The 24,330-nt window shown below is 54.0% G+C and overlaps 9 protein-coding genes across 9 annotated transcripts; 2 read left to right on the top strand and 7 right to left on the bottom strand.

Moving 5' to 3' along the window:
- Window positions 1-183: 183 nt before the first annotated feature.
- LTS14_001201 (uncharacterized protein) lies at window positions 184-1,413 on the bottom strand (the record flags this gene model as incomplete). Its single annotated transcript, XM_064833910.1, has 1 exon — window positions 184-1,413. One exon carries the CDS (start codon window positions 1,411-1,413, stop codon window positions 184-186), a length of 1,230 nt encoding a protein of 409 aa, XP_064698871.1.
- A 557-nt stretch (window positions 1,414-1,970) lies between these two features.
- Window positions 1,971-2,254, bottom strand: LTS14_001200 (uncharacterized protein; the record flags this gene model as incomplete). Its single annotated transcript, XM_064833909.1, has 2 exons — window positions 1,971-2,077; window positions 2,134-2,254. The coding sequence occupies 2 exons, from the start codon at window positions 2,252-2,254 to the stop codon at window positions 1,971-1,973; spliced, it is 228 nt and encodes a 75-aa protein (XP_064698870.1).
- A 1,018-nt stretch (window positions 2,255-3,272) lies between these two features.
- On the bottom strand, window positions 3,273-5,362 carry LTS14_001199 (uncharacterized protein; the record flags this gene model as incomplete). The annotated part of the gene is made up of 2 exons (XM_064833908.1): window positions 3,273-4,370; window positions 4,529-5,362. 2 exons carry the CDS (start codon window positions 5,360-5,362, stop codon window positions 3,273-3,275), a joined length of 1,932 nt encoding a protein of 643 aa, XP_064698869.1.
- Window positions 5,363-5,925: 563 nt separating this feature from the next.
- On the bottom strand, window positions 5,926-7,635 carry LTS14_001198 (uncharacterized protein; the record flags this gene model as incomplete). Its single annotated transcript, XM_064833907.1, has 6 exons — window positions 5,926-6,032; window positions 6,100-6,334; window positions 6,396-7,015; window positions 7,114-7,340; window positions 7,400-7,553; window positions 7,608-7,635. The coding sequence occupies 6 exons, from the start codon at window positions 7,633-7,635 to the stop codon at window positions 5,926-5,928; spliced, it is 1,371 nt and encodes a 456-aa protein (XP_064698868.1).
- Window positions 7,636-8,488: 853 nt separating this feature from the next.
- LTS14_001197 (chitin synthase I) lies at window positions 8,489-11,582 on the bottom strand (the record flags this gene model as incomplete). Its single annotated transcript, XM_064833906.1, has 3 exons — window positions 8,489-9,406; window positions 9,460-11,345; window positions 11,561-11,582. 3 exons carry the CDS (start codon window positions 11,580-11,582, stop codon window positions 8,489-8,491), a joined length of 2,826 nt encoding a protein of 941 aa, XP_064698867.1.
- Window positions 11,583-12,572: 990 nt separating this feature from the next.
- On the bottom strand, window positions 12,573-13,740 carry LTS14_001196 (uncharacterized protein; the record flags this gene model as incomplete). Its single annotated transcript, XM_064833905.1, has 2 exons — window positions 12,573-13,285; window positions 13,344-13,740. The coding sequence occupies 2 exons, from the start codon at window positions 13,738-13,740 to the stop codon at window positions 12,573-12,575; spliced, it is 1,110 nt and encodes a 369-aa protein (XP_064698866.1).
- Window positions 13,741-15,074: 1,334 nt separating this feature from the next.
- On the top strand, window positions 15,075-15,932 carry LTS14_001195 (uncharacterized protein; the record flags this gene model as incomplete). Its single annotated transcript, XM_064833904.1, has 1 exon — window positions 15,075-15,932. One exon carries the CDS (start codon window positions 15,075-15,077, stop codon window positions 15,930-15,932), a length of 858 nt encoding a protein of 285 aa, XP_064698865.1.
- A 688-nt stretch (window positions 15,933-16,620) lies between these two features.
- Window positions 16,621-18,180, top strand: LTS14_001194 (uncharacterized protein; the record flags this gene model as incomplete). Its single annotated transcript, XM_064833903.1, has 1 exon — window positions 16,621-18,180. One exon carries the CDS (start codon window positions 16,621-16,623, stop codon window positions 18,178-18,180), a length of 1,560 nt encoding a protein of 519 aa, XP_064698864.1.
- A 772-nt stretch (window positions 18,181-18,952) lies between these two features.
- LTS14_001193 (uncharacterized protein) lies at window positions 18,953-22,822 on the bottom strand (the record flags this gene model as incomplete). The annotated part of the gene is made up of 1 exon (XM_064833902.1): window positions 18,953-22,822. The coding sequence occupies one exon, from the start codon at window positions 22,820-22,822 to the stop codon at window positions 18,953-18,955; it is 3,870 nt and encodes a 1,289-aa protein (XP_064698863.1).
- Window positions 22,823-24,330: the final 1,508 nt, after the last annotated feature.

The raw sequence follows: 24,330 nt of genomic DNA, 5'->3' as shown, positions 1-24,330 counted from the left end.
CAAGGCTGAGCTGAACAGCCTCACGCATGAGTAGATGCGTGCGCCTCTCAAGCTCATTTGTCCTGCAGGGTGACGTAGCCGGTCTAGCATGCAGGTGACAGAGAGTGGTGGCCGAAAGATCAAGAGGGTTTAGCTGGGTATCGTTCGCTATAGAGACTTCAATGAGGGCCACGTTAGCCTCGATCAAGAATCACCACCCCAAGCACTGCTATCCCCTCCACCTCTCGACAAAGAATTCCACAACCCGACTCCACCGTGCACAAGACCAACCGCAGCATCCACATTAGCATTCCCAGTCGACGGCAGTCTTCCTCTACCCTCACTGGGCCCAGCATCAAGTGGCAAATCCGTAGCGTCACCCTGATACTTCTCGAGCGCCAACCCTCGTATCATGTTCCCATGCCTCTCCACCCAACCCTCCTCACTCAGACCACCGGCATACCGCTTACCCTGCGGACTCTGCCAGCTATAGCACCAATTGATGGTATACACGTTCCAGTACTTCGTCACGAAGAACAGGATTGGCCAGGTGAAGATCCATAAGAAAGTGAAGTAGGAAATGAAGCGTATCCAGCTGATACGCCACTCATTGACCCAGTGCGGGTTATAGATGTCGACGTGCTTGTCTTCCAGTGGAAAGGCAATGTTGATGTGACCTCCGTAGCCTGTTGAGCGGATCAGACCCTCGATATTCTCGCGGAGATAGGTACTGTCGAGACCTGGTACCTCGCGACTGACACGGAAGACTTTCAAAGCAGACTTCGACTCGCAATACTCATCGCACCAGCGCATGAGGTCGGGGTGAGACTCATTCCCGACCTCGATATCTTGCTTATAGCCTGGTGCACGAGTCTTGCGCCAGCTACCACGATAGACCTTGTCGCTGTTGACAGCTACTCGTGGGCTCCAGCCCTCCCCGCCTGTGCGGTGGGCGTCTACCACCACAGGGGCGGGCAAGTACTTTGATAGATTGAACCCAATATCGAAGTCTGCCACCCGATTTGTCTCTTTCTTGTTGTTGCGGTAGGATGTCTCGGTGTGGTAACCATTGATACGGATCTTGGGAGTCGGTGGGACGAGGGCGAGGTAGTTCACTACATAGTCGTGCAGGTCTTCGGGCTTGGTTAGCCGCTCGTCCATGCGGATTGTGGTGTCACTGCCAGGCTTGTTGTTCTTGGAGAACTGTCTCCAGCCAGTTGCGCCGGGGTTGATGACCGCGTACTCCTCTGCGGGAGGTGCATCTCGTGGTAGCAAGTGTGCAGTATCGCCAGAGGCTGATGCAGTGGCCTCGCTGTCGCTGTAGGATGGCAGCTCGGGCACATCATCGTAGGCGTAGTCGTCGGGCGTCGTATGCATGGACACGGCATCCTCGTCGTCACGAACTGCGGGTCGCTTCATCGCTGGCTTTCCCATATTTGTGTATATCAATGTGTACGGTCTGCGAGGAGGTGATATTGCTGAAGGAAGATATGTAGACAGGCAAACTCGTCCACTTACAATACAAGCTCGTATCCCAAGCGCTTGTGTTAGGCAGAAGCTGACCGAAGTGGCAACTCGGGTACTGTACTTACCTATCGCAGCCACCAGTACTATGCCAGGCTCGAAACGCATGTAGGTGCCTGAATGTGGTATTACAGATCGAAGACAGGAGTGTATCAACTGACGCGTGGCTTAGCTATATGTAATCTTTTACCTTAGTCCTACTCTACAGTTCTACACAGTCTTGGCGAAGCTAAAGATAGACCTCGCCAACAATGCTTTCACTCCAGGCACAAGCTTCTCATGACAACGACATGGATTCGATGCAACGGTATGTTAAGACAGGAAGGCAGAGCAGCGTTCCAGGACTGCGAAAAGCGTCGGCAATATGATCATACAAGTTGCTACGAATGCTTCATATTGCGTTTCTCGTCAGCACCATATCACCAGTCGATATGCCATCGAAGACGTCTCTGCCACAAGGCAATCTACTACTGTCCACCGGGGATCTGCTTGTTGAGCTGACCATCCGCGACCTTGTCGATCTTGGAGTCGTACTTGTCGCCCATGCCGGCGGCATCAGTGGCCTTGTCGATGCCTAGACAAATTTGTCAATGGCGGGCTCATACCACAAAGCAAACGAACATTACTAACCTTGGTTGGCGAAGACGTCAGCGCCCTTCTCCGTGCCGCTGGCCTGACCAGTGCCACTGCCGCCAGTACCGCTGCCACCCTTGCCCATGGCCTCCTTCGCCTTGTCCATCAAGCCAGACATGATTGTTCTAAAGTTCTGTCTTGGTTGAGTTGATTGGGTATGGGTTTATGAGTTCGTGTGTTTGTTGCAGCAAAGGAATAAGTGAGTGCAAGGGAAAGAGGCTATATGTCTACTGCTTGGTCTTCTACAGCGTACAGCTCCATGATCCACTTCACGTCATGTGCAGGTCCTGCCCGCTCTGAGCTCCATCTGCCTTGATTCAGGGCGTTCGAGACGGCTCAAGGATTAGCCTTTCCATACGCCAAGACGTAGAGCTCTGAGAGCAAGGGAAGAAATGAGGTAGCTTGAGCTTGACGTCGGTACTTCCTCAAGCGTGCGAAAGTCCAAGGTCCTGTTGATCGTGCCAGTAGGGTTGTTGGACTCAGACCTAGTTGTCCTTTGGCCTCTGATTACGATCACAAGTGGGCACTATACACTGGGGTCCTTGTTATTGTCTCAACAAGATCAATCGTGATGAGCAGACGTGAGCGACTATAACAAGTTATGTTACTATAAGGCAGGGTCTGAGGCTTAATTGCCTCAAACAACGCCGTCCTCAGCAAGCAGGAACTCCCCTCAGCCTGACAACACTTCTCGAGCCATGTAGCTACAGCTGCATTGATGGTCGCAGCATCTTTATAGCGTGCTAGTCGACGACACAGCAGCTCGAAGATGGTCACTCGCCATGGAATCTAGGATCAAGTGTCTGGTACAGAGTTCTGCTTCTGTACAATCATATTCACCTCGTCAAATCTTCTCATACACGTGAACAGCATTCGAGCTGGAATATCGGGCATCAGGGACTTTAGAGGAATAGATCTGCTTGGACACATTTCGGTGCCCACCAAGATAGTCAGCCAACGCATCAGATATTGGATGGTCAACGAATGTAGCTCAGGTTTTCATGGGTACATATGGGCCATAGTGTGACCTCCCCACGGCGAGTGACTATCCTCAAGCTGCTGTGTCGTCGACTAGCAAGCTGTAAAGATGCTGCGACCTCAACGCAGCTGTAGCTACACGGCTACCTAGTTACCACCTACGACACAGTATTCGCTTGAAATCCCAGGTTCGCCAAGTTCTTAACATAACTCTTCTGCCCTCTCGTCTCTGCCCTTGCAAAAGCAGCAGTCAAAACACTGGCATAACTCCACGTCAGATCAGCCGCACCCTGTGCTACACCGGTATTGCGGTTGAATTCTTCCGACAAAGTGCCGTTGGATGGAGTGTAGTACTTCACCGTACGCATGAAAGCATCGCCCCAGCCATTGAGCCCGTTGATAGCTTGGTTGTATTTCTGGCTGCCGTAGGCATAGTTCTGTCCTACCTGGAGTTTGGCTGCCGGAGCGAAGTAGTCGAAGAAGGGTTTGGAGACGTTGCTGATCGAGATGCTACCTGCGTCTGCGAACTCGGTCGAAGCAGAATACATGAGCTGAGCCATGGCGGCTGTGCACAGGTACCATGGATTGCCACCGTTGTCGACTGTGCCGTAGCCGTTGTAGACATCTTCTGGATAGCGACCTATTGGTATGCCAAGAACGTTGCCTGACGAGTCCCTAGTCTTGTTGGCGATTGGATAGACGTTGATGAAGGAGATTGCAATGCGAAGAGCGCTGGACAGGACTTCGTCGTTCGTGAAGCCGTAGACACCATCACCGGCATAGCCATGGATGACCCCGAGCACGACAGCAATGTCGAGATAGCTCGACTTGCCGTGCAGGACTGGACCATACTCGTACAACAGGATGTGTCTGTTCGGATCCCAGAACTGGCTCAGTGTAGCTGAAAGCGCTGAAGCCGCTGCCGACAGTGTAGCAGAAGTGCTCGAATCCCCCATCTTAGTGGCAAACGCCGCACCCATGACTAGAGCACGACGCTGCACCATACGAGTGTAAAAATGGTCACTCTCTTCTTCCTCCCATAGATCGAAGGAAGGAGAAGTCCAGTTGCTGGCGACGAATAACAAATCCTTCTGCACAGGCGCAGCAGAAGGGAAAGCCGTCGAGTCGTAGATCTTCTGCTTGACAGTGTCCATGCTACCGCCATTCGCAAGATAGTCGTTGGCAAATTCCATGAGTGTGATGGCACTTGTGGCCGGTCCGTCGTTCTGAGGACGACCCCATGGGCCTGAGAAGATCTGGCAAGATCGTCAGCATGCTTTCCCTTTGCATAAAAATTGCAGCGCCTCCTCTGATCGCTCCCCATTAAGTCTGACTGAGTAACTGCAGTGCTATAGTGCAGCAAAAGATCCTTTCGCCAAGCTGGAATGCTCCTGAGCGCGCAGAGAGTACTCACCGTATTATTAAGATAAAACTTCGGCTCCCCCAGTCCCGTCTGCAAGTTAGGATCATTCTGCTCCGTCGCCCTCGCCCCAGCATACTGAAACAAAACATCCTCATACTGCTTCTGCGCCTTCACCTTAGTAGAAGCCGAATAAAGCATCTGCACAACATCCATCGTCAAAGAAGCATCCCGGACCCAATTGTACTCGTAATCCGGGTCTAGGTTCACGTATGATGGGCCGCTACGAGCGGCGACCACAACACCTTGTGCTGCTCCGGTGATGGCCGGGTTGATATTGACGAACATTTTCTGAAAGGCGGTTTCGAGTTCGCTGCCGATGTTGATGGAGAGCCAGGTGGTGATGTCGTCGCCGAAGCCGCGGGGGGTGGCGTAGGGTGCTGGTGGGGAGGCGAGGGTTGGTGCTGCTGCTCCCGTGGCGTTGACGGGGAGGTTCAGAGTCTGAGTATATGTCTGGCCGATGTCCGTAGCCTGGAAAGTGAGGTTGAGCAGTCTGGTGATGCCGTCGATGTAGATGGGTGTGCTGGTCGTCCATAGTTCCCAGCTGCCATCAGTGCCGATACTGCTCGAGTAACCGAATGTGACCACGGAGAGTGGCGTGCTTTGGCCTTGAGCATTGGTGTAGTAGAGGCTCACCACCTTATTATAGTCCAGGTTGGCGATGTAGGCCGTAGCATTGAGTGTACCGCCACAGTATGAGTAGCTTCCAAGAGCTACCTCGGTGCCATTCGTGGGTACGCTGGATGTCAGTGTCGTAGTCTGGCATGTTTGTCCATAAGCTGTGCCTGCGAATACCAGGCCCGCGAAGGCCGCAATTATGTTCCTCATACTCGCTACAAATGGTAGAGATGTGGCTGAGGAGGAAAACAGTGCTAGCAAATAGAAAACAACACTGAATATAAACACACCCCAAAACTGCAGGTGGTTTAGGTTGTACATTGCGCTATTCGATGTCGATCATGTTACCTCACCTGTTCACACGGCTGGGGTCAAGACCGAGAGCAGCACCGGGCGCCCTCGAGACGGCACGACATCCGTGTTGCTCCTGCAGTGGTTATTCGGTGGCCTGCAGATTGGTCGCGAAGATACTTTCGTGCCTGCGCGTGCAGCAATTGGAGGGGAAACAATCTCTGGTGATCTGCTGAAGTGGAGAAGTGACTCCACAGACGGAAGGATGCGCCGAGGGCGGGAGGCGGAGAGAGTTGACGGCAAGCATAATCATAACATCCTTTCGTTGGTTTATCAAGAAAGGCAGCCAGGTATCGGCAGCTAACCGAAGCAGTTGGGACATCGCAGCGGCTCGTCGTGAAGTTCTCTGCAAGAACCTCACACTCATCGCGCGCTGCATCACACATCTCGGCTTACCACCCACCCAACATCTTCCGCGCTCCCTACCAGTCATCACCCCCAGCACCACCAGCAGTCTCCTCCTCAGCAGGTGCAGCAGCAGGGTTAGGACAGCGCTTGTACGAATGGCCCTTCTCCTTGCAATTCGTGCCTAGCAATGCGTTAGCAAGTCTCTCAATACACAACCTCCAGCTCTGATGCATGCGAGAAGAACTTACACTCCACGCGCGACCAGTCGGTAGCTTTGTCACAGTCGCGCGACACGTGACCACGCTGATCACAGTTGCGACAGACGAAGACCCTCTGGTTGTTACAATCCTTGCTTCTATGACCCTCTTCAAGGCAGTTGTGGCAGGTCTCTGGCAGTCTATCCGGACAGTCGCGCGAGAAATGCCCCATGACACCACAATTCTTGCACTCGACGTTCTCGGGATTCGGCGGCTCAGGGCATTCCTAGAAAGCTCAACGTCAGTCACGTTTTTTCGGGATGCTGTAGTTCTGGGCATTCATGTACCTTGGCGATGTGCTCCTCAGATCCACAGTTACGACAACCCTTCTTGCCGGTCTTGCGAGGAGCGCTACAATCCCTTGCTCTATGGCCATCCTCCGAGCAGTTGGCGCACGTCACAACGATCTTGTTGTTCTCCTGCTTCTCCTCGGGACACGACTTTGAGCCATGGCCAAGCTCATTGCAATTCGAGCACTTCTGCTCATGCCGATCCATCGGAATACCAGCCTTGCCTAGACGCTCCATGTTCTCCTCTGGTGTGCTTGGCCAGCCTTCAGCAAATGCAGCACGGCGTGGCTTGTTGGTGAACTGGGTCGACACGGTGAACTCCTGGTCCTTGGCACCCTGAAGATTGACGATGGTCATGGTCGAGGCAACCTCCTGCTGCTTGGCGATTAGGTAGGTGTTCATCTCGGCATCACGGAACACCTGCTCCAGCTCCTCGAACGTGACATCTGGGTAAGCCTTGGCGTAGGTGAGCATGGCGTGCTTGATGTCCGAGATGTCTTTCTCCTTGTCGGCAGACTCCAACATGCTCCATGCCTCCTCGGCAGTGACTTCCTTGATGCCCATATCGGTGTAGTGAGCGTGCATGCGATTGAAGCTGCAGTCGGCAGCCATGTGGCCTGGAGATCTCAGTATCAGCGCATGACATTCACGGTAGCAAGGCGACCTCCCTTCTGTCAAGGGAGGGTCGCTACAATGGGGATAAGTCGACACACACCTTCCTCCTTACACACGTTGCACTTCTGAGCTGGTGCTGACGGACAAGCAGAGCGCCTGTGGCCAACCTCGCCGCAAGCATTGCAGGTGCCGGTAAATTCGCGCTCGACAGCGGCATTGGTACAATCAGCCTTGTTGTGACCAGGTTCTCCACAATTGAAGCAGTTGCCGTCGTTGGCGGGACGAGGCTGATCGCAATCCCGAGCGAAGTGTGAGGTGTCGCCACAACTAGAGCAGCCGTCAGTATACTGAAATGAAGTCTCGCGGATGGGAATGGGGATACATACATGCGGCAGCCACCGTCGTCCGCACCACCGTTGGCGTGACGGGAGATGTTCTCCTCCGAGATACCGTTGAACGTCCCCTCACCATCATGGGTGGGCATTTCAGGATCCTGGAGGAAGCCAGAGTCAGCCGTGAAACCCTCCTCGGCGGCGGCAGCTGTGAGATGGTCAGTGGAACATTCTCGAGGATCTGTATTGGGAGCTGACTTACGGGCTGGAGAAGTGTCCCACCCAGACATCTTTGCTGTGGTCGAGAGGAGCTAATATGTTTGTCTGGCCATTGTTGTCAGCTATGCACCCGTTCATGATGGCGGCCGTCAGGTAGAAACATACCTAATGACTGGTGTCGGAGCTGCTATAGCTCGGCGTGAGTATGAGAGTGTTGCTGGTCGTGTTACACGCACGACTTGTGCAGGTGATGGTCAACGAAGGAGGCGAAGGTGTTCGAGGTCAAGGAGAAAACTCTGCAATGTTGATTGTTGTTCTTATCGTGCGTTTCGAAACTAGAAGAACCTTCGTTAAGGAGGCCAGAGCTCAAGCTCCCGACACTAATGCAGCTTGCAAGTGAGGAAGGCACGAGTGAGGAAGGAGCGACCCATGAAGTTGACCTGGGTGAAGCTTTGGTGAAGCTTCAGGATTCGATATCCGGGACGGTGAGTGAGAGGAATCGTAGTGGAGCCACAGTGACAGTGACAGCAAGGAGAGCTGATGATTGGGGATGGGATGCCCTAAAGGTGGTAGGGCAGGATGTGTATGCATCAGTCTGAAGTGGAGGGAGAAGCAGTCTGGTCCAAAGCAGCGTTTCGCCAACGGACCGACATTAAGATAGTATACTACACTATCATAACTGCAGCAAGTTGTGAAGCAATCCTGGCGAGTCAAGCTGTGAGACCAGGCTTCCTCAGCCAACTCCCTGCTGCCACCGCACCTGCGTACAGCATTCCCCATGCAGCAGAGGGAAACGTGCTGAGACAGAAACGCCACGATCAAGGAAATCGACAGCCGCTAAAAGATATGAAGCGTCAAATCATCCATCCCATACACAAAAACATTGGTATCTCATACACCCATCGTTCATACAGACCATCCCTCTCAAACACCCCTAAACAACCGAATAACCAAAAACCAACAAGCCCCAATGAACCGAATCGCCGCCAAGACAGCAACACTATACAAAACAACCCCCATATAAATCGTCGCCCGCCTCTGCTCCGCCACATCAGCATTCAACCCCACCCTCTCAAGACCCCCCGTATTCAACACCACAGCCGCGAGGGCGAGATTACAAAACATCCACGCCAACACCACCGCAGATCGGAATCCCCTGTAATAATCCTCGTGTTTCTGCGCATCGTTGACGATCTTCTTCGGGGGAACGAACTTCGTGCTGAAAGTCTGCAGTTCGGCCTCGTACTGTGTATTGAGATCCGCGTCGTCGGAGGGGATGGCTACGTCGACTTTGCCACCCGGTTTCAGATTCGCGGCGGGGAGTTTCTCGGGTTTGTCGTCGCCTTTGGTTCCCCAGGTGATGTCGTGGGTATTGCAAAAGGCGTAGACGTTGAGGATGTTGATGTACGTTGGTGTTAGCAGGAGATACTGGATGAAACTCGTGAACATGTGCCACGGGTCCAGGAACAGGATACTCGACACCAGATACAAGACCCAAGTCGAAGCCATGGAGATGATCAGAGTGAAGAATAAGCGGTTCGTGAATAGCATTGCCAGGCTGAAACCGTTGTGCTCTTTGATCTGTTGTTGGATGCTCTTGACGGTGATGAAGACCGAGGCGAAGAGCAAGTAAACCATGATGATCGCCCAGAAGTAAACCTGCGTCATATAGAAGCGAGAACTTCCCTGTGGACGATTGCCGAGAGCCAGGACAAAACAGGTCATCAGGACGGCCAGATAACCCCACTCGAAGACGATAGCGAGAACGAGGCCGGCGTTACCTAGGAGGTCTTTGTCGCCGAGCGAGACGGTGAGGATGCGGAAGACGAGGAAGAAATTGCCCTAGTCATCACGTTAGCAGCTTGACTTTGCCATAGGGTGTATCTTATACTTACAATAGCAAACCAAGCAAAAAGCATATTAATCGCCTGGTACAAGAATTCGATATAGAACATAAAAGTCCGAATCGCACTATGATGACTCCGATGAATCTGGTAGAAATGCGCCAGCGCATACACAGCCGCAAAGAAAGATCCATTAAGCCATCGTCGTCGCTGCAGAATGAAATCCGGCATCTCCGTAGGCACATCGGTTTCCCCCGTTGCGGACTTCACGTACTGCAAGATCCAGGAGCAGTTCCTTTTACTCACCAACTCGAAACACAGGATCCTGTCTTCGGCGAGGTACATGTTCGCCGTGAAGATGCCAGCGTTGGCTCCGTGCATTTTCTCGCCAGCAAAGTACTTCTCCAACGGTCCTTGGCCAGTCTTGTCATTCTGCAGGGCGAGGTAGCGGTAGGCTGAGAAAGCACCAGGTAAGACGGTGATGAAGCCGAATGCACTCTCTAGTGGTTTGTCGAGGATATTACTCATCTTGTATTCGAAATTCTGCGCCGCAACGAGCGGGTTGATGAGGTTCTTGCCATGTTCCAACATCGCTTTGATCTCGCCACAGGCTCCTGCACACATGGGTTCGCGGTCGAAAGCTTTCCATAAGTCGTAGACGCTACTTCTTCCTGGTCGGGTCCCAGCATCAATGAGGACACAGATATTCGGCTGAAGCACCTCGCCGAAAGCCTGGAAGAACCACCGATGCGAATTAATCTTCTTCTGATTCTTCTCCTTCAGACAGAACAGGATCTGCACAGGGGTCGTGCCTTTCTTGACTTGCACCACGCCTTTCTTGATCTCCAGCGTCATCTGCGTGGTATACTCGTACACGTGAGCAGTCACGTCCTCGCCATTGACCTGCTGCTTCGCGATACCATCTTGATAGATACCCATACCAGCCAGCAAAGCTCTTGTTCGAGGGTGGATCTTCGCACGGCCATCGCTGACTATGCAGACCACGATCTTCTTCCACGCCTCTTTGCCCCAGGTCTTACTGCTTGTGCGCGAATTCATGTATTCAATGTTCTTGATCACGCCGATCATGGTTCGTGCTAGGAGCTCGTCTTCCTCATTGTACATGGTGATGACGATGAAGAGTTCGGTATGTCTGGCTTTGGCGAATAGTCGTTGTCGTAATGTGAAGCGCTTGTCTGAGAACTCGGACGGATCGCAGGTCACGGCACTGTATCGCATGTGCGTGAACTCGTCTCTGTCTGGCGGCTGGGCGTGTGGGACTTGGTTCAATAATCGCGGCGGTATTGGACAGTCAAGCACCAAGTTGCCATTGAACAGCTGCACCTCCTTCACCGTCTTCCATCTCCGTATCCGCGCATTCGGTGGTGGCTGCACATCTCCAAACCCAGCCTCCAGATCTGTCCCTTCAGGCTGATGCTGCGGTGGTCCTCCCACATCGGTCGGATCTGGCCCGTATGATGTGCCTTGCTGCAATATTGGTCTCGTGTCTGGCTCGTCCTGGTAGTATGGATGTTGCGGTTGATCGTAGCCGGGCTCTGGTGTGACTGGCTGATCGTACAAATGATGTTCTGGGTGCTCGTATGCAGGGCTCAAGCTATAGTCGCCTGTCCCTTGATGCGCAGCCTGCTGGTATGGGTTTGGTGTGTATTGATGGACGTGGGTGTCTTCGTATGCCTCGCTGTGCCCGAACGTGCCTGGCATGTTCTCGACCGAGTATGTTGGCTGTGGCTGTAGCCTGTCATGCGTGCCGAATGGGCCTGGTCCGACTGGAATCTCGAGGGGCTCATGCTGAGTATATGGTCGGTCGTCGAGCTGATATGCCGGTGAGTGGTAGCGTTCTGGCGATCGTCTTCGCGGATCCATGAATGGGTTGTTCTCGGGATCGTCGTCAGGGTGTGGTTGATGGCCGTAGCCGCCTGGTCGTATCTGTTAGTATGGTTATGATATAGCCACAGCCTTGCGCAGCTCTCATATGTAGTCTACTGCAGTGAAGCTCGCAAGGGTGTCGGATCTGCTGAGGAATGCGGACGAGTGGCTGTCACATGACCCTACTCCGTCCTCCATTCACTTGCGTCCCTCCAACAAGCTCTGCCATGTGTCTGGCCATATGCTCTTCGCGTTTCGTGCTTACCTCCTGGAGGCTGATACGCCATGCTTGCTCGCTATGCGCCTGTTCTTGTCCTTTCTTTTTGTTGCTCTCTCCCGATTACTTCACTTGCCCAAGTATACTGCTATGGCCTCAGCTGCTTAGATCCGTGATGATTCGATATGTCGTTGCAGGAGTCGATAATGCGTCAGTTTCACCTTGACGGAAGGCTGTTGATGGCGGCCGCTTGGATCGACAATCTGCCCAGCAACGCCGAAACCGAAACAGTGGGGTGGCTTGTGAAACGTTTCGACAACGAGATGAAGATTCCTCGATGATAGCCTTTCTAGAAGACGATAGATTGCAATCCAATGGTTAGACTTGAGTACATTGATCACAGCAGCTTACGGCAGAGGATAGTTCTGCATAGTTCTACACGCAGGCGGCGACATAAATTGGGCCTTGTCTGCATAGCCGCATCAGCAACGCCTCCCATGAAACGCGTCGGGTCCCTGATGATCATCCGCGGGTTAGCTTGGCGCAGCCCTTCTGCAACGGGATAGCTGTTGATCATATATCCTGCTCTCCTTTTAAGGTCTACGATGTCTCCCACAATGGTTGAACCCGAACATACGAACGACAGCGACGTGTGCAGACTGTTATCATGCCATGGACCTTCGGAAAGAGCATCTGTACCAGGAGGACTCCCATCTAACTCTTTCACGCCATCTCCAGAAGCGGACACACCCGCCCGCCGCAAGGCTGAGGGCGAAGACGATCGAGTCTGACGTCTCGAAATAGCAGACATCTTTGTCACTTTGTACGAGCAGTCCAACTCATGATGAAATACTTACTAAGACACCCAATCGCACCTCAAGTACCACCAGCGAATTGTACGTCGTAGCACTACCTCACATCCATCGCCACGGACAAATAAAACATCCACAAACTAGGCATCACGTAGAATTGACGAAGATGAACACAAGACCACCAGTAGTACACCGCCTCTCCTCCACATCACACCACCCATAAGGCCTCCCATCTGCCTGCACCACACTCACACCCTCTTAGCGAAAGCAACAACCGCATCAACCATCGCCTGATGCGCCTCAGGCAACACCTTCCTCATCATCAACCACGTCCCATGCGCCAACCCCAAATTCATCTGCGCATGCACCACCACCCCAGCATTCGTCAGCTTACGATAATATGCCATGCCCTCATCCCTCAACGGATCTAATTCATCCACCACAATAAAATGCGGTGGCAAACCCTTCACATCCTCCTCCGTAGCATGGTAAGGCCAAGCGAGAGGATTGACAGCGTCCTTCTCGTTCGGAGTGTAGTAATGTCCCATCAGCTCCATCCATTTCAGACCGAGGAAGTAGCCGTTACTCGCCACCGCGCTCGGTAGTTCCTTGACGAGTCTCTCCTTCGGCCAACCCCAAGCATTGGAGATATAAGGAATACATCCAAATACCCCATCGATCCCCTTCACCCACCCCTCTTTCTTCGCCTTCAACGCCGTAGCGATAGCGAGATTCCCACCGCCACTCTCACCTTGCAAGATGAGTTTAGAAATTCCAAACTCGGATTTATGCTCCGAGATGTAGCGGGCAGCGGTCGCGCAGTCGTTCAGTCCGATAGGGAACGGGTTGTGTTTGTCCTTGGTATAGGCATTGCGGAAATCAACCATGATGGCTACGACGCCGGCTTGAGCCAGGGAGGTGCACCACTGGGCGTGGACGGGGTTGAAGGTATTGATGATGGCTGTTGATAGTAAGCATCGAATCTCCTCAATCTAGATAAGACTGGAGGGACAACATACTCATCCCACCGCCATGCGAGTAAAGCACGCACGGCCTCTTCTCGCCCTCCGTCCCCTTCACCCGAAAAATATGCAACGTCACATCCTTCCCATCCTCCGCCTTGATCGTCGTCCTGGAGTGCTCCACTTCCGGCAACTTGTCATCACCGGGAAGACTCATATCAGCTGCATCGTACATCACCTGCATCGGGCCTTCGCTCTGGCCTATAGCTTCTTTGATCTCCTCCATGGGGGATTTGAGCGTGAGGGGCGACTCCGGCTGGGCTTTGTCGAGACCGATGGCTTTCATGGCTACGGCTAGCTTTTGATTGACTCGGGGGTCGGTGACGAGGAGGGAGTCGTCGTTCCCTAGGCGGCCTTCGGGGACGTAGCCCTCTGGTATTGTGGAGGGAGCCATTATGGAAAGAGTTCTTGGTCTGGCAGCCAGTGATCGACAAATTTTGGCTCAACTTGAATAATGATATAGTGCAGCTTAGGAAGTGCCGTATCTTGTTCTTTTATGCGTATCTAGACATATAGCACTCGCATCCTCGTAAAAGCGTTCTCCACTCGGTCTCTCGAGCTGGACCATCCTGCGAGCTGAACAATCCGACGGACTTAGCTACTACATATGGTACAGCAAGTGGAGCCTACATCCCATGGGAGGAGAGTCATGCTAGTGTGACTTTCTTGACCGCATGTCCATATCCGTCAGGCCACGGTTAAGACCAAGGCGGCCGCACATGTAGGAGAGGGGTTGGTGAATTACTAATGCAGTTTGTGCTCCTTCCTGTTGTTCGGGGGGGAACATCCTTCTGTCTGACTTCGAAGTCGTGCGCAGTCATGGCGGTGAAGGGTCAGGCTCTGACTGGCGTGATCGATATGACATTTGTCTCCAGCAACATAGATATTACCATCGTCCGGTCATCGCTGAATGGTCTTGTGTAACAGCTAAAATGAAGCTTTAATGGCTTCCAAGCTACTTGTCACCACCTCGGCTCCGTCTGCTTGGCCAAACATGTCATCTGGACCACAATGGACAAGTGGTCCGTAAACATAGGTAGCACAATCGCCTCGATTCCGAAGACGATGTTCCTGCTCGGGAGGTCATGCTACTGGATTTGCAGGAAGCTCGAAGACTGACGTGTCAGATCACGTGCTGACCAAGCGTGGATAACACTGCGCCCCTCGCAGCCCCTTCACATTTTCCAATGAAGACACCTCATCTCCATCTGCTGTCATGCTCAGGTACGAATACGACCATGATCTGGAAGACCAATTGCTGTAGCAGGGAACCACTGCGCTATATCAGGCCACAACACGCAACCTGTGCGTATCACAGCTGAGCAGGACTCCGCAAAGCACTTCAGCTGAAGCAAAAATCTAGACGTTACCATGTCTCGCAAACAATATGGCCTGGTCTTTTTCATAACCCTAACAACAAAAGCACCATATTGGACAACCACGCCGCCGGCGTGCATATATTTGTGCTCTTAACCTTCCGAAAGAGGAAATTCCAGAGTCTCTACGCCATTGAAATTGGCACTAGGCAGGGATCTGGCAATATGGACTACTGGCCCGTGGACGACGACCGAGGTTGATATGGACCTGTCTATATTGTACTCGAAGACAATGGGAGGGACGTATACATACCCTCGGAGAGACCGCTCGAAAGGAGCTGCATAAGTACAACTCCTTCCTTGCCATTTGACTCTCCTTCCTCCCACAGACAACACCGTCCATCCATCCGCCATGAGATCTTCCCTCAACGTAGCCTTTGCCGCAGCAGCGGCCGCCACCCTCACAACCGCAGCACCCAACCCAGACCTCTCCTTCCGAGCAGGCACAATCCCCCAAGCCCTGCCCGACTGCTCAAACACATCAGTCAACCCCATCACGGCAGGCGAACTCCTCCAAGCCACCTTCGGCTGCCTCAGCATCCAACCCACCGGCACGAATTTCACCCGCAACGACATCGTGAACGCCGGTGGCAACAATGCGACCTGTAAACCGCATACTCTACTCTTCGCTCGCGGGACAACCGAGGATGCGAATCTCGGCAACGTCCTCGGGCCACCATTGATTACGGCGTTGGAGGCGGTGTTCCTGGGCAGTGATCTACTCGCTGTGCAGGGCGTTAACAACTATCCTGCCATCCCCATAGAGTATTGTGAGGGTGGAAGTCTGACAGGGAGTCAGAACCTTGCGTCCGTAAGTCTAGACACCTCGAACCAACCACCCTGCTCTAGAAGTACTCATCATCAGCAACAACTAATAAACACACGCGAACAGCTCATCCACCAAACCCACGCCCTCTGCCCCTCAACCAAACTCATCGTCTCAGGCTACAGCCAAGGCGCGCAAGTCGTGCACAACGCCGCCCAGATCCTCAGCGCCTCGGACACGGCTTTCATCTCCTCGGTCCTGCTGTTCGGAGATCCTAACAATGGGTATCCGGTTGGGAGCGTGCCGGCGAAGAAGGTGTATGTCGATTGTCATGTTGGAGATGATATCTGTGCGCATGGCGATCAGATTTATGAGCCGCATTTGAGCTATTGTAAGGATGTTGGGTTAGCGGCGGCTTTTGCGCTTGCCAGGTCGTTGGTTTGAGCGTGGTGGGGCTTGTGAGGTTTGGGGGGGAGGGGGGGGTAGTGGTAGTGTGAGAAGACAGTCAAAGCGTGTTCACGAGTCGCAGATGGTGTTCTCGCGGCATTACGGGCTCAGGTCTAGATTGCGTATATCATCGGCACGCTCGTGTCATCGAACATGGTTCACGATATCACGCCAGCCACACGACAGATCAGGTAAGGTCATCGAAAGCGAAGCGGCCCAGATTCCCCTGCTTCTAGCTTACCAAAACTGCTCTACCCCGCCTCAGCGCGCGAGAGCTCTGTGTTCTGTGCGCCCAGTGCCATCATCAGTGGAAGTGGAGAGGGAGCAGGCAGGGACAAGTGACTGGGAGCAAACAGTGGGTTGACCGCTCCCAAGTGCATCCTGCGAACCATTCGAGTATTTCTTCTAGAATACTGCTGATGTAGCTGTCTTGCACTCGCACTTGCTTCTACGTCAAACGTCGTGACACACGCCGCTGGTGCACGATAGACGACGGCACGGCACGCTTGCATTATTGCATTACTGCATCACAGCAGCGTACTGTTTGAGCAAGCTCATCCCTACCCACATTTTCAATATTATCCTATCAATCACACAAGACACATTCAGACAAGACTCCACTCGGTGTCACCATCTCCACCCCTGCGTCAACTAACGACACCCTCACCTCGCGAATCCCATCCAAATGTCCACCAAACACACCACTTCCTCAACCCACCCGGACCTGGCCCGCGAGATCCAAGCTCTCGAGCGCGAAGCCAGCAAACAGCAACCGTCGGACATCCTCCAATTCTGCTCCAACTTCTTCCACCGCCGCCTCGAGTCGCAGCGCCACGAGTTCCTGCTCGCGCAGCATCAGCATTCCAGCGCTGCGGGGCGCGGCATGATGGCCGAGAGCACCTTCCCGGGCAGCAATCCCTTCGGTGCGACGTCAGGCTCAGGCAGTGGCAGTGGACCGAGTAGTGGCGGTGTGGGATCTGGTGGGCCCGTAGGAAGTCTCAGTCCCGGCGCGCCTGCCGTTGGTGGAAGTGGTGGTGGTGGCGGGGCAGGTGCGAGGGGCATACATTCCGTTGCGGAAGAGGAGGAGCATGAATTTGCCAGTCCGACTGCCACTCATTTCCCCCCCAACCCACTCTCCAGCCCTTCATCTCACGACGACACTAGCGCTGCGAACAACACATCCTCCACCAACGGCGGTTTCGGCAATTTCGGCTTCGCTCCGTCCGCTGCTCCACGCAACAACAACAACAACCCTCCTCCCTCTGGCTCAGCCGGCGCCATGGAAATCAATGCAGGAAGCCCCGGCAGCTTTCCAAGCAACTACAACATGACACGCCGCACCTCTGTCAGCGCCGAGTCCCTCGCCCCGGCCTCCGCGGACGACAATAACTGGAAAGCTCCCTCCTACCCGAAAACACAAGATCAGATCCACCGTCTCCGCCAGTCCGTAAGCCATAACTTCCTCTTCTCCCACCTCGACGATGAGCAGGCGAATCAGGTACTTGGTGCGCTGCAAGAGTACAAAGTGCCAGCCAAGGACGTCCGAGTGATCGTGCAAGGCGACGCGGGTGATTACTTCTACGTGGTCGAGGACGGCAACTTCGACATCTACGTCTCCAAGACCGGGCGCGTGGAATCCGGCTCCGATGGCCTAGGCTCACGCGTCGCGGCCTCGGGACCAGGAACATCCTTCGGCGAACTAGCACTCATGTACAACGCCCCTCGAGCCGCCACAGTCGTGAGCACGGAGCCCTCCATCCTCTGGCGACTCGACCGTATCACGTTCCGCCGCATCCTGATGGACTCTGCTTTCCAGCGTAGACGAATGTACGAGTCGTTCCTCGAAGAAGTCCCGCTCCTCTCCTCCTTGACGCCCTACGAACGGTCCAAAATCGCCGATGCGCTTGAAACACGCAAATATCCAAGCGGTAGCACCATCATCCGTGAAGGCGATGTGGGAGACAAGTTTTACATTCTGGAGTCTGGCTCGGCCGAGGCGGTGAAGATGGGTAGTGTGGGCACGAGCACGAATGTGGTTAAACAGTATGAGAAGGGTGATTACTTTGGTGAGCTAGCTCTGCTGGATGATCGACCTAGGGCGGCTAGTGTGGTTAGTACGACGGAGGTCAAGGTCGCTACGCTTGGTAAAGATGGTTTTCAAAGGTTGCTTGGGCCTGTGGAGGGGTTGATGAGGAGGGATGATCCGAGACGGGGTGGTGAGGAGAGTGTTGGGCCGAGAGGTTAGGTGTGGTGTGCGAGTGGCGGTGAAGTGATGGGCTAAAGGAGGCAAGAGACAATAGAGGGTTCTTGGAGGTGACTGTGAGGTTGGACGAGAGCATGGAGGGTTTTGAGTTGCGCGCATACGATACTTTGTGGACTGGTACGGTGCTCAGGCGTTCTGGCACCTTTGGAAGAGTTGAGCTATGGCTTGGTACACGCACGTCAGCCATTGACACCCTATGTCGAGCTCTGCTCTCTCTCTTGAGAGAGAAGTGAGAGATATTCTAGTCGTGGCTGCTGAGGTGTCCTTTTGGGTAGGTAGTCATATGATTGTACCTCTTCTGCATCTTGACCCACCGTTTCACATGATCATTCTCTACATTCTATACTGCGCTGAATGCTGCTCATCAAGCTCCCAACCATGGTGGCGTTTACGGACCGGATCAGGTAGAGAGATAGACTGGCACGAGTTCGGTACACATTTTGCAATGATTGACATCCTTACATAAGGATAGGATAAATTACACCCATTCCATTAGTCGTCCTCCTCAAAAGGAGAGACATTGCGTTCGAAGCAAAACGGACGCCAATCGCTAGAATCCCCACCCACGCACCCCGTCCATCCCATACATGTCCATCCATCTCCCATACTCATGCAGCAAGATCCTGTGTGCTATGCACCATGTTCATTACATCATCAGAGTCCTTTCCCCCCACGAGCAAAACCACAAACTCGCATAGGTCAAACTTTTCCTCCTCCCATCTTGAAACAAAAAGTCGCCGTTCTCACTCGCTTCTTAGAGCAGGACAGCGAGTAAGAATGAGCTCAGAGCCAATACGGCGGCACTGAGCGTCATGGACAGACTCGTCGCAGACGCCTTCTGGCTCGTCGCCGCAGCCGCGGTGCCTGATGCTACTCCGCCGCCGCTTGTGCTGGAGGCACCGGTTGCAGCCATGTTGACCGTATTCGTCAGCGTCGACCCGGTCATCTGCGCCGGGAAAAGCGTCTCGAATTCCGTAGCTGTGACGTGACCGCTTCCATCTTCCTCCATGATCTCGAGCAGAGTTGCTTGTGCGGCCAGGGAAACGATATATGTCTTCCCGCCAATCGTGACGGTCTGCTCCGAGCCGGGTGTGAGGGTGTGGCCCGAGATCACGTACGTCGCGCCGTTGTTCACCGCTGTGAATGTCTGGCCGCCGATAGTGAGGATCGGGGCAGCGGTCGGCATTACGGCCATAACGCCAGGGAATTTCGAGATGGAGGTTGTGCTGGAGGTGATGATGTCGAGGGCTGTGCCTGCTGCTTCGAGGGAGAGGGTTTCTTTCACTCCGTTAGAGGCTGTGATGGTTATGGCGCCTCCGCGAGTCAATGTCTGGCCGGAGATGACATATGTGGGTCCACTGCCAGTGTCGTACGACTGGGCGGTATATGTCTGTCCATTGACGGTAAGGATAGGTGCACCGGTTGGCATAGCGCCCATGGCTCCTACCATTGATGAATACGTCGTTCCACTGACGATGGAGAAGAGTTGGTTGGCTGCTGAGTTGAGAGAGATGGTTTCCACGCCCTTGGCGCCAGAGATCGTGATAGCACCACCTGGTGTCAGGGTCTTGCCGTCGATGATATAGACACTTGCGCCGTTGGCTACGAAAGCCGAGCCGTCGACTGTTAGAACTGGTGGAGCTGTGATCGTAGCCATGTTCGCGTTCGGCGTGGTTGGAGAGCTGCCACTCGTCAATGTGGTGGTTTTGCCGTTGATTACGACTGCTGATGCTCCTGAAGCGAGCGAGATGGTCGAGCCGCTGACTGTGATCACACCTCCTGGAGTCAGAATTTGACCGGCGACGTCGTACGTCGATCCAGCATTGGCTTGGTAGGCAGTTCCACCAACCACGATCATGGGAGCCGGTGTTACTAGAGGAGCGCTCAATGCCTGACTCTTGCCGTTCACGACGAGTGCGGTCGCGCCATTGGCAAGGCTGATTGTGGTGCCACTCACTACGACTTGTCCACCAGGCGTCAAAGTCGCACCGGGAGCAAGGCTGAACTGCGTTGCAGCATTTGCAGTGAATGTCTGGCTCCCGATAGTGAGAAGAGGGATGGCCGCAGCAGCACCTGCGACACCAGCACTTGGACTAAGCATAGATGTCTGTCCGTTGACAACCACAGCAGTACCTCCGGCCGCGAGGCTGAGAGTTGTGCCGTCGACTGTTACAGGGCTCCCGCCAGGTTGGAGGGTCTGACCAGCGATGACAAAACCACCGGCTGGAGCGGCCGTGATTGGCACACTGTTGACATTGAAGACCGTAGGCGAAGCAATTGGTCCAGCAAGGGGCACTGTCGAGCCGTCGACAACCACAGCGGTAGCCCCGGCAGGAACAAGAATTGTATGCCCAGATACAGTGATAGGGGCGCCACCAGGCACAACCGTCTGACCACCAACCACAAAAGCTGGATTTGCTTGAGCAGTAGCGGTGGATCCACCGACCGTGATCACAGGAGCAGGCAACGCAGCCTGCGCTCCAGAGCCTCCATTCGCGCCAGAAGATCCACCACTACCCGAGCTAGAGCCTTGTGGTGAGACGAAAGTCGCTCCACTTCCGGTACCGATCATGACACCACCACCAGAAGCGGGCATACTGACCGTCTGGCCACCCACACTAGCCGACTGACCAGGCGCAATGGTAGCGGATGATCCAGCTGCCGCGACCACGACAGAGCCGCCACCAGACTTGTCACTCGCAGGTGTGACCGTGAATGTTGTCCCTCCCACCACAGCCACATTTCCGCCAGACGACCCACTGCCGCTGTTTGCAGCAGGCGCTCCTCCTCCTAGACCGGCTGCAATTGCCACAGCTGTGGGGTTGTTGGCCGCTGCTTGGGCTTCGCTGAGGACTTGGAGAGCGTTTGTAGGTTGGACGGCGCTGATCACGTTCGAGACGAGGTTGCCGACATTTGGTGGGCTGCCGCCGTTATTGCTGCTGCTACCAGATGCTCCTGAGCCACCGGTATTGGATCCACCGCTATTCGAGCTTCCTCCATTATTCGATCCTCCATTTTTTGAGCCACCATTATTTGAGCCACCGTTGTTGCTAGATGCACCGCCTGGAGCCGTGGTCACTGGCGAAGCTGTCGACGTGGGTGTGGTAACGGTCTGCGGTAGTAGAAGGACAGGCTGTGACTCGGGCACTCTGACCGTGATTCCGACACCAAACAGAGTACCTTGCGCGCTCTGCGTGTCGAACCCGGGAGGGAGAGATGGAGTAATCGTCTGTAGAATACTAGACAGCGTCATTGAACCGCTAGCAGCAGCAGGCACGGCACTAGGTTGAGCAGCAAGCACCTTCTTTACGACGAAGAGCACGGTAGGAGCAGCTACCCAAGATCCTGCAACAGCGGTGCTCTGACCAACGATCCCGAGAAGAGCTGGATTGACATCTCCTGTGACGTTTGCGCCGACCTGGAGCACGCCATCAAGGTTACTCTGACCGTCGTAGGCGAAGCTAAAGGGTTCGGAGAGGTTGAAGGTCTTTGTGACCTCGGCGCAGATAGGTCGGCCATCGTAGGGGTGGGTGGTATTCTGCTTGTGGATCACTTGGTATTGGCTGAAGTAGACGAAGGGTGTTCCCTGGCTGAAAGCACCGGCTGACGTCGTATTGGCTGTTACATTTACCGCTGGAATAGTAGCAGTAGCGATGGGAGGCGCTGTAACGAGTGGTGGCACGGTACCATTCCCAGCTGTTTCATTCAGTGGCAGATAGGCGCTGACGGTGACAACAGACGTAGAGGCAGCCACTGGCGTGGCCGTCTTGAAGCATGTCCCTTCGTAGTAGCTGTAAGTCCCTTGCCAGCCAACGGACTCGGTGATAGTCAGCGAGCATGAAGGCGAAGCTAAAGCAGATGTGACGTTGAACGTGGTCGAGGCCGGGACCAGGGACCAGGATGTGGAGCCGTTATAATTAGTCGTGACAGACAAAGTCGAGGCAACATCTGTAAAGGTGGTGGCATACCACCAGTCCAGCGAGGCGTTGAGTACGTTGAGTGTAGCTCCCTGGCAGCTACCTGATCCATTCTGCCAGCGTGGCATTCCTGTTGTACCAGGAGCATCGCTGGTGCTAGTCGAAGTGCTGACTGGGGCGGTCGAGGATGCCGTCTTTGGTCCAACTGGTGATGGACCGAAGAACGACAAAGGCTTGTACGAAAATTCTGTCGAGGTATAATTCGCTTCTGATACGGAGGTTGATGAGCTCAAGCTCGACACACCTGTGCCCGGGGGACTGGAGTATGCGGTGACAACCTCTGTGGTTGTATTTGTCCCAGGGCTGTACGCAAAGTCTGTGCTGGAATACGCCGGCAACGACGATGATGGCGGCGCTGATGTCGGGATTGCCTCAGTCGGCAGTGGTCCTGCACTCGGAGGAGCGTAACCATATGGCGGCGCCAAAGGTGGTGCTGAGCCATAGCCATTGAGTGGTCCAGGCGGTCTTGCAATGCTGCCCGGATATGAGCTCTGTGTCGATGTGCTACTGCTCTGCATGGGAGCGACGTATACAGCGCTGGAGTTGGAGTTGCCATCAGAAGCCGCTTGTCTCTCATGTCGCTGACCTCTGTGTGCTTGCGCTGTGGCTGCGGCTAGACCCAGCACTACTGCGGATTTGGACCACATGGTGAAATATCGTGATCTTCCAAACGAGTGTAGTCGTAAAAGTGTCGTCCTCTCAGTTCATCACGCACCACCTCGCGTGTACCAGAAGCGGATGGACCTCACAGACAAGATATCGAGTTGGCTGGTGAGGTTGTGGAGTGCACGCTTCCAGGCAACGAGAAACAGTTGAGCGCGATCAATCGATAAGGTATGAACGAGAGTCTGAGACAAACGATCGCACAGCCAAGCCGATAGTTGTCCAAAACAATTGCACCCAGCGAAACGGTGACCCGGTGGTTGAATACGGATTAGTGATGATGGGGTGAGGAGGATGAAGGATCGCAGCGGCGAAAAAGGCTATGGAGACTGGGTGGTGGAGAGAGTTCGCTTAGGATCTGTGGCCAGCTTGGTTCCCAGGTTGTTCCGGCCAGTGGCGTGAGACTGTGCAGGCCGATCCCCTGCAAACCGAGTCCACTCTCGCGCGATGAAAACACACGGCTCGTCCGCTTACGATGAGATGACTGGACGGATGTCGATGTCCACTTCGCACTACTGAGTCAAAGTTTAAGCACTGCCTCTCCGTTTCTACCTGCTGGTGAGATTGCGCTATAGGCTGCGCGTGGCAATTCGACATATCGCGCCCTTGCATGTCTGTTCCCACTATATTATTGGGCGCTGCGATCATGCTATGCTACACGCCCGCGAGAATGGCAATCGAGGACCTTCTACATGCGGCAGTCATCTATTCCGAAACGTAGCCGTCGATTGCCTGGCCTACGGCGTGCCGCGTTCAAATCAAGCCTTCTTTGCGTCCGAGCAAGAAGCACGCACATCGCATCTCGAACACGAAGCATCCACTTTCAGCTGCAGCTCGTGCCAGCTATACTTCTTACTACATGATACTTCTGCTTGGCATGCATTGCACCGGTCAGCTCATCGTATCCCGAGGTATGACTGGGGTGAACAGCCAGGAAGACTCAAGAGTCGGTCGGCCGTACACGGTAGCATTCATTTGCTGATTGATGAATACGGTACGCATTTCTCTTGGCTGACGACTTAATGCTCGATCTCCCCACGCTGCGAGACAGAGTTTCATTTCAACTGTCGTCCCGTCCGGCGACCCGGCTTGTCATCAGCACTGACTTCAACTATCGTCGTCAGCCGTCTCTTTGATCACCAACCTTACTGCAACACAGGTCTCTGTCAGGATGTCTTTGCTGGTTGTCGCCTCAGAAGTGTACAGACCTTGCGACGCAAGGCTCGAAGTAGCAAATATGGCAGCTGGTACCTGCATCTCTCACACCACCTTGCTGGAGCTCTTGTAAGATAACAATAGAATCAAAGCTGCTTCCCCTCTCTTGGTGATCCAATGATGCACCATCTTCGGCTTCTCGCAGGCTGTTCTCGCCTGATTAGCTTAAGGCGGAGACTTGGCATGGAACTATGCCTGCTACAGACTGCACTTTTGTGTACCGTTGTTCACCGGCTTCAGATGCTTCGTACGTCAGGACTTCAAGGGATGGTCTCGT

Source organism: Recurvomyces mirabilis (genome assembly GCF_035927965.1).
Source record: "Recurvomyces mirabilis strain CCFEE 5264 chromosome Unknown scaffold_2, whole genome shotgun sequence".
In the NCBI taxonomy this organism is placed as follows: domain Eukaryota; kingdom Fungi; phylum Ascomycota; class Dothideomycetes; order Mycosphaerellales; family Teratosphaeriaceae; genus Recurvomyces; species Recurvomyces mirabilis.
The sequence above is the reverse complement of the archived record's forward strand: the minus strand, read 5'-3'. Positions and strand labels throughout refer to the sequence as shown.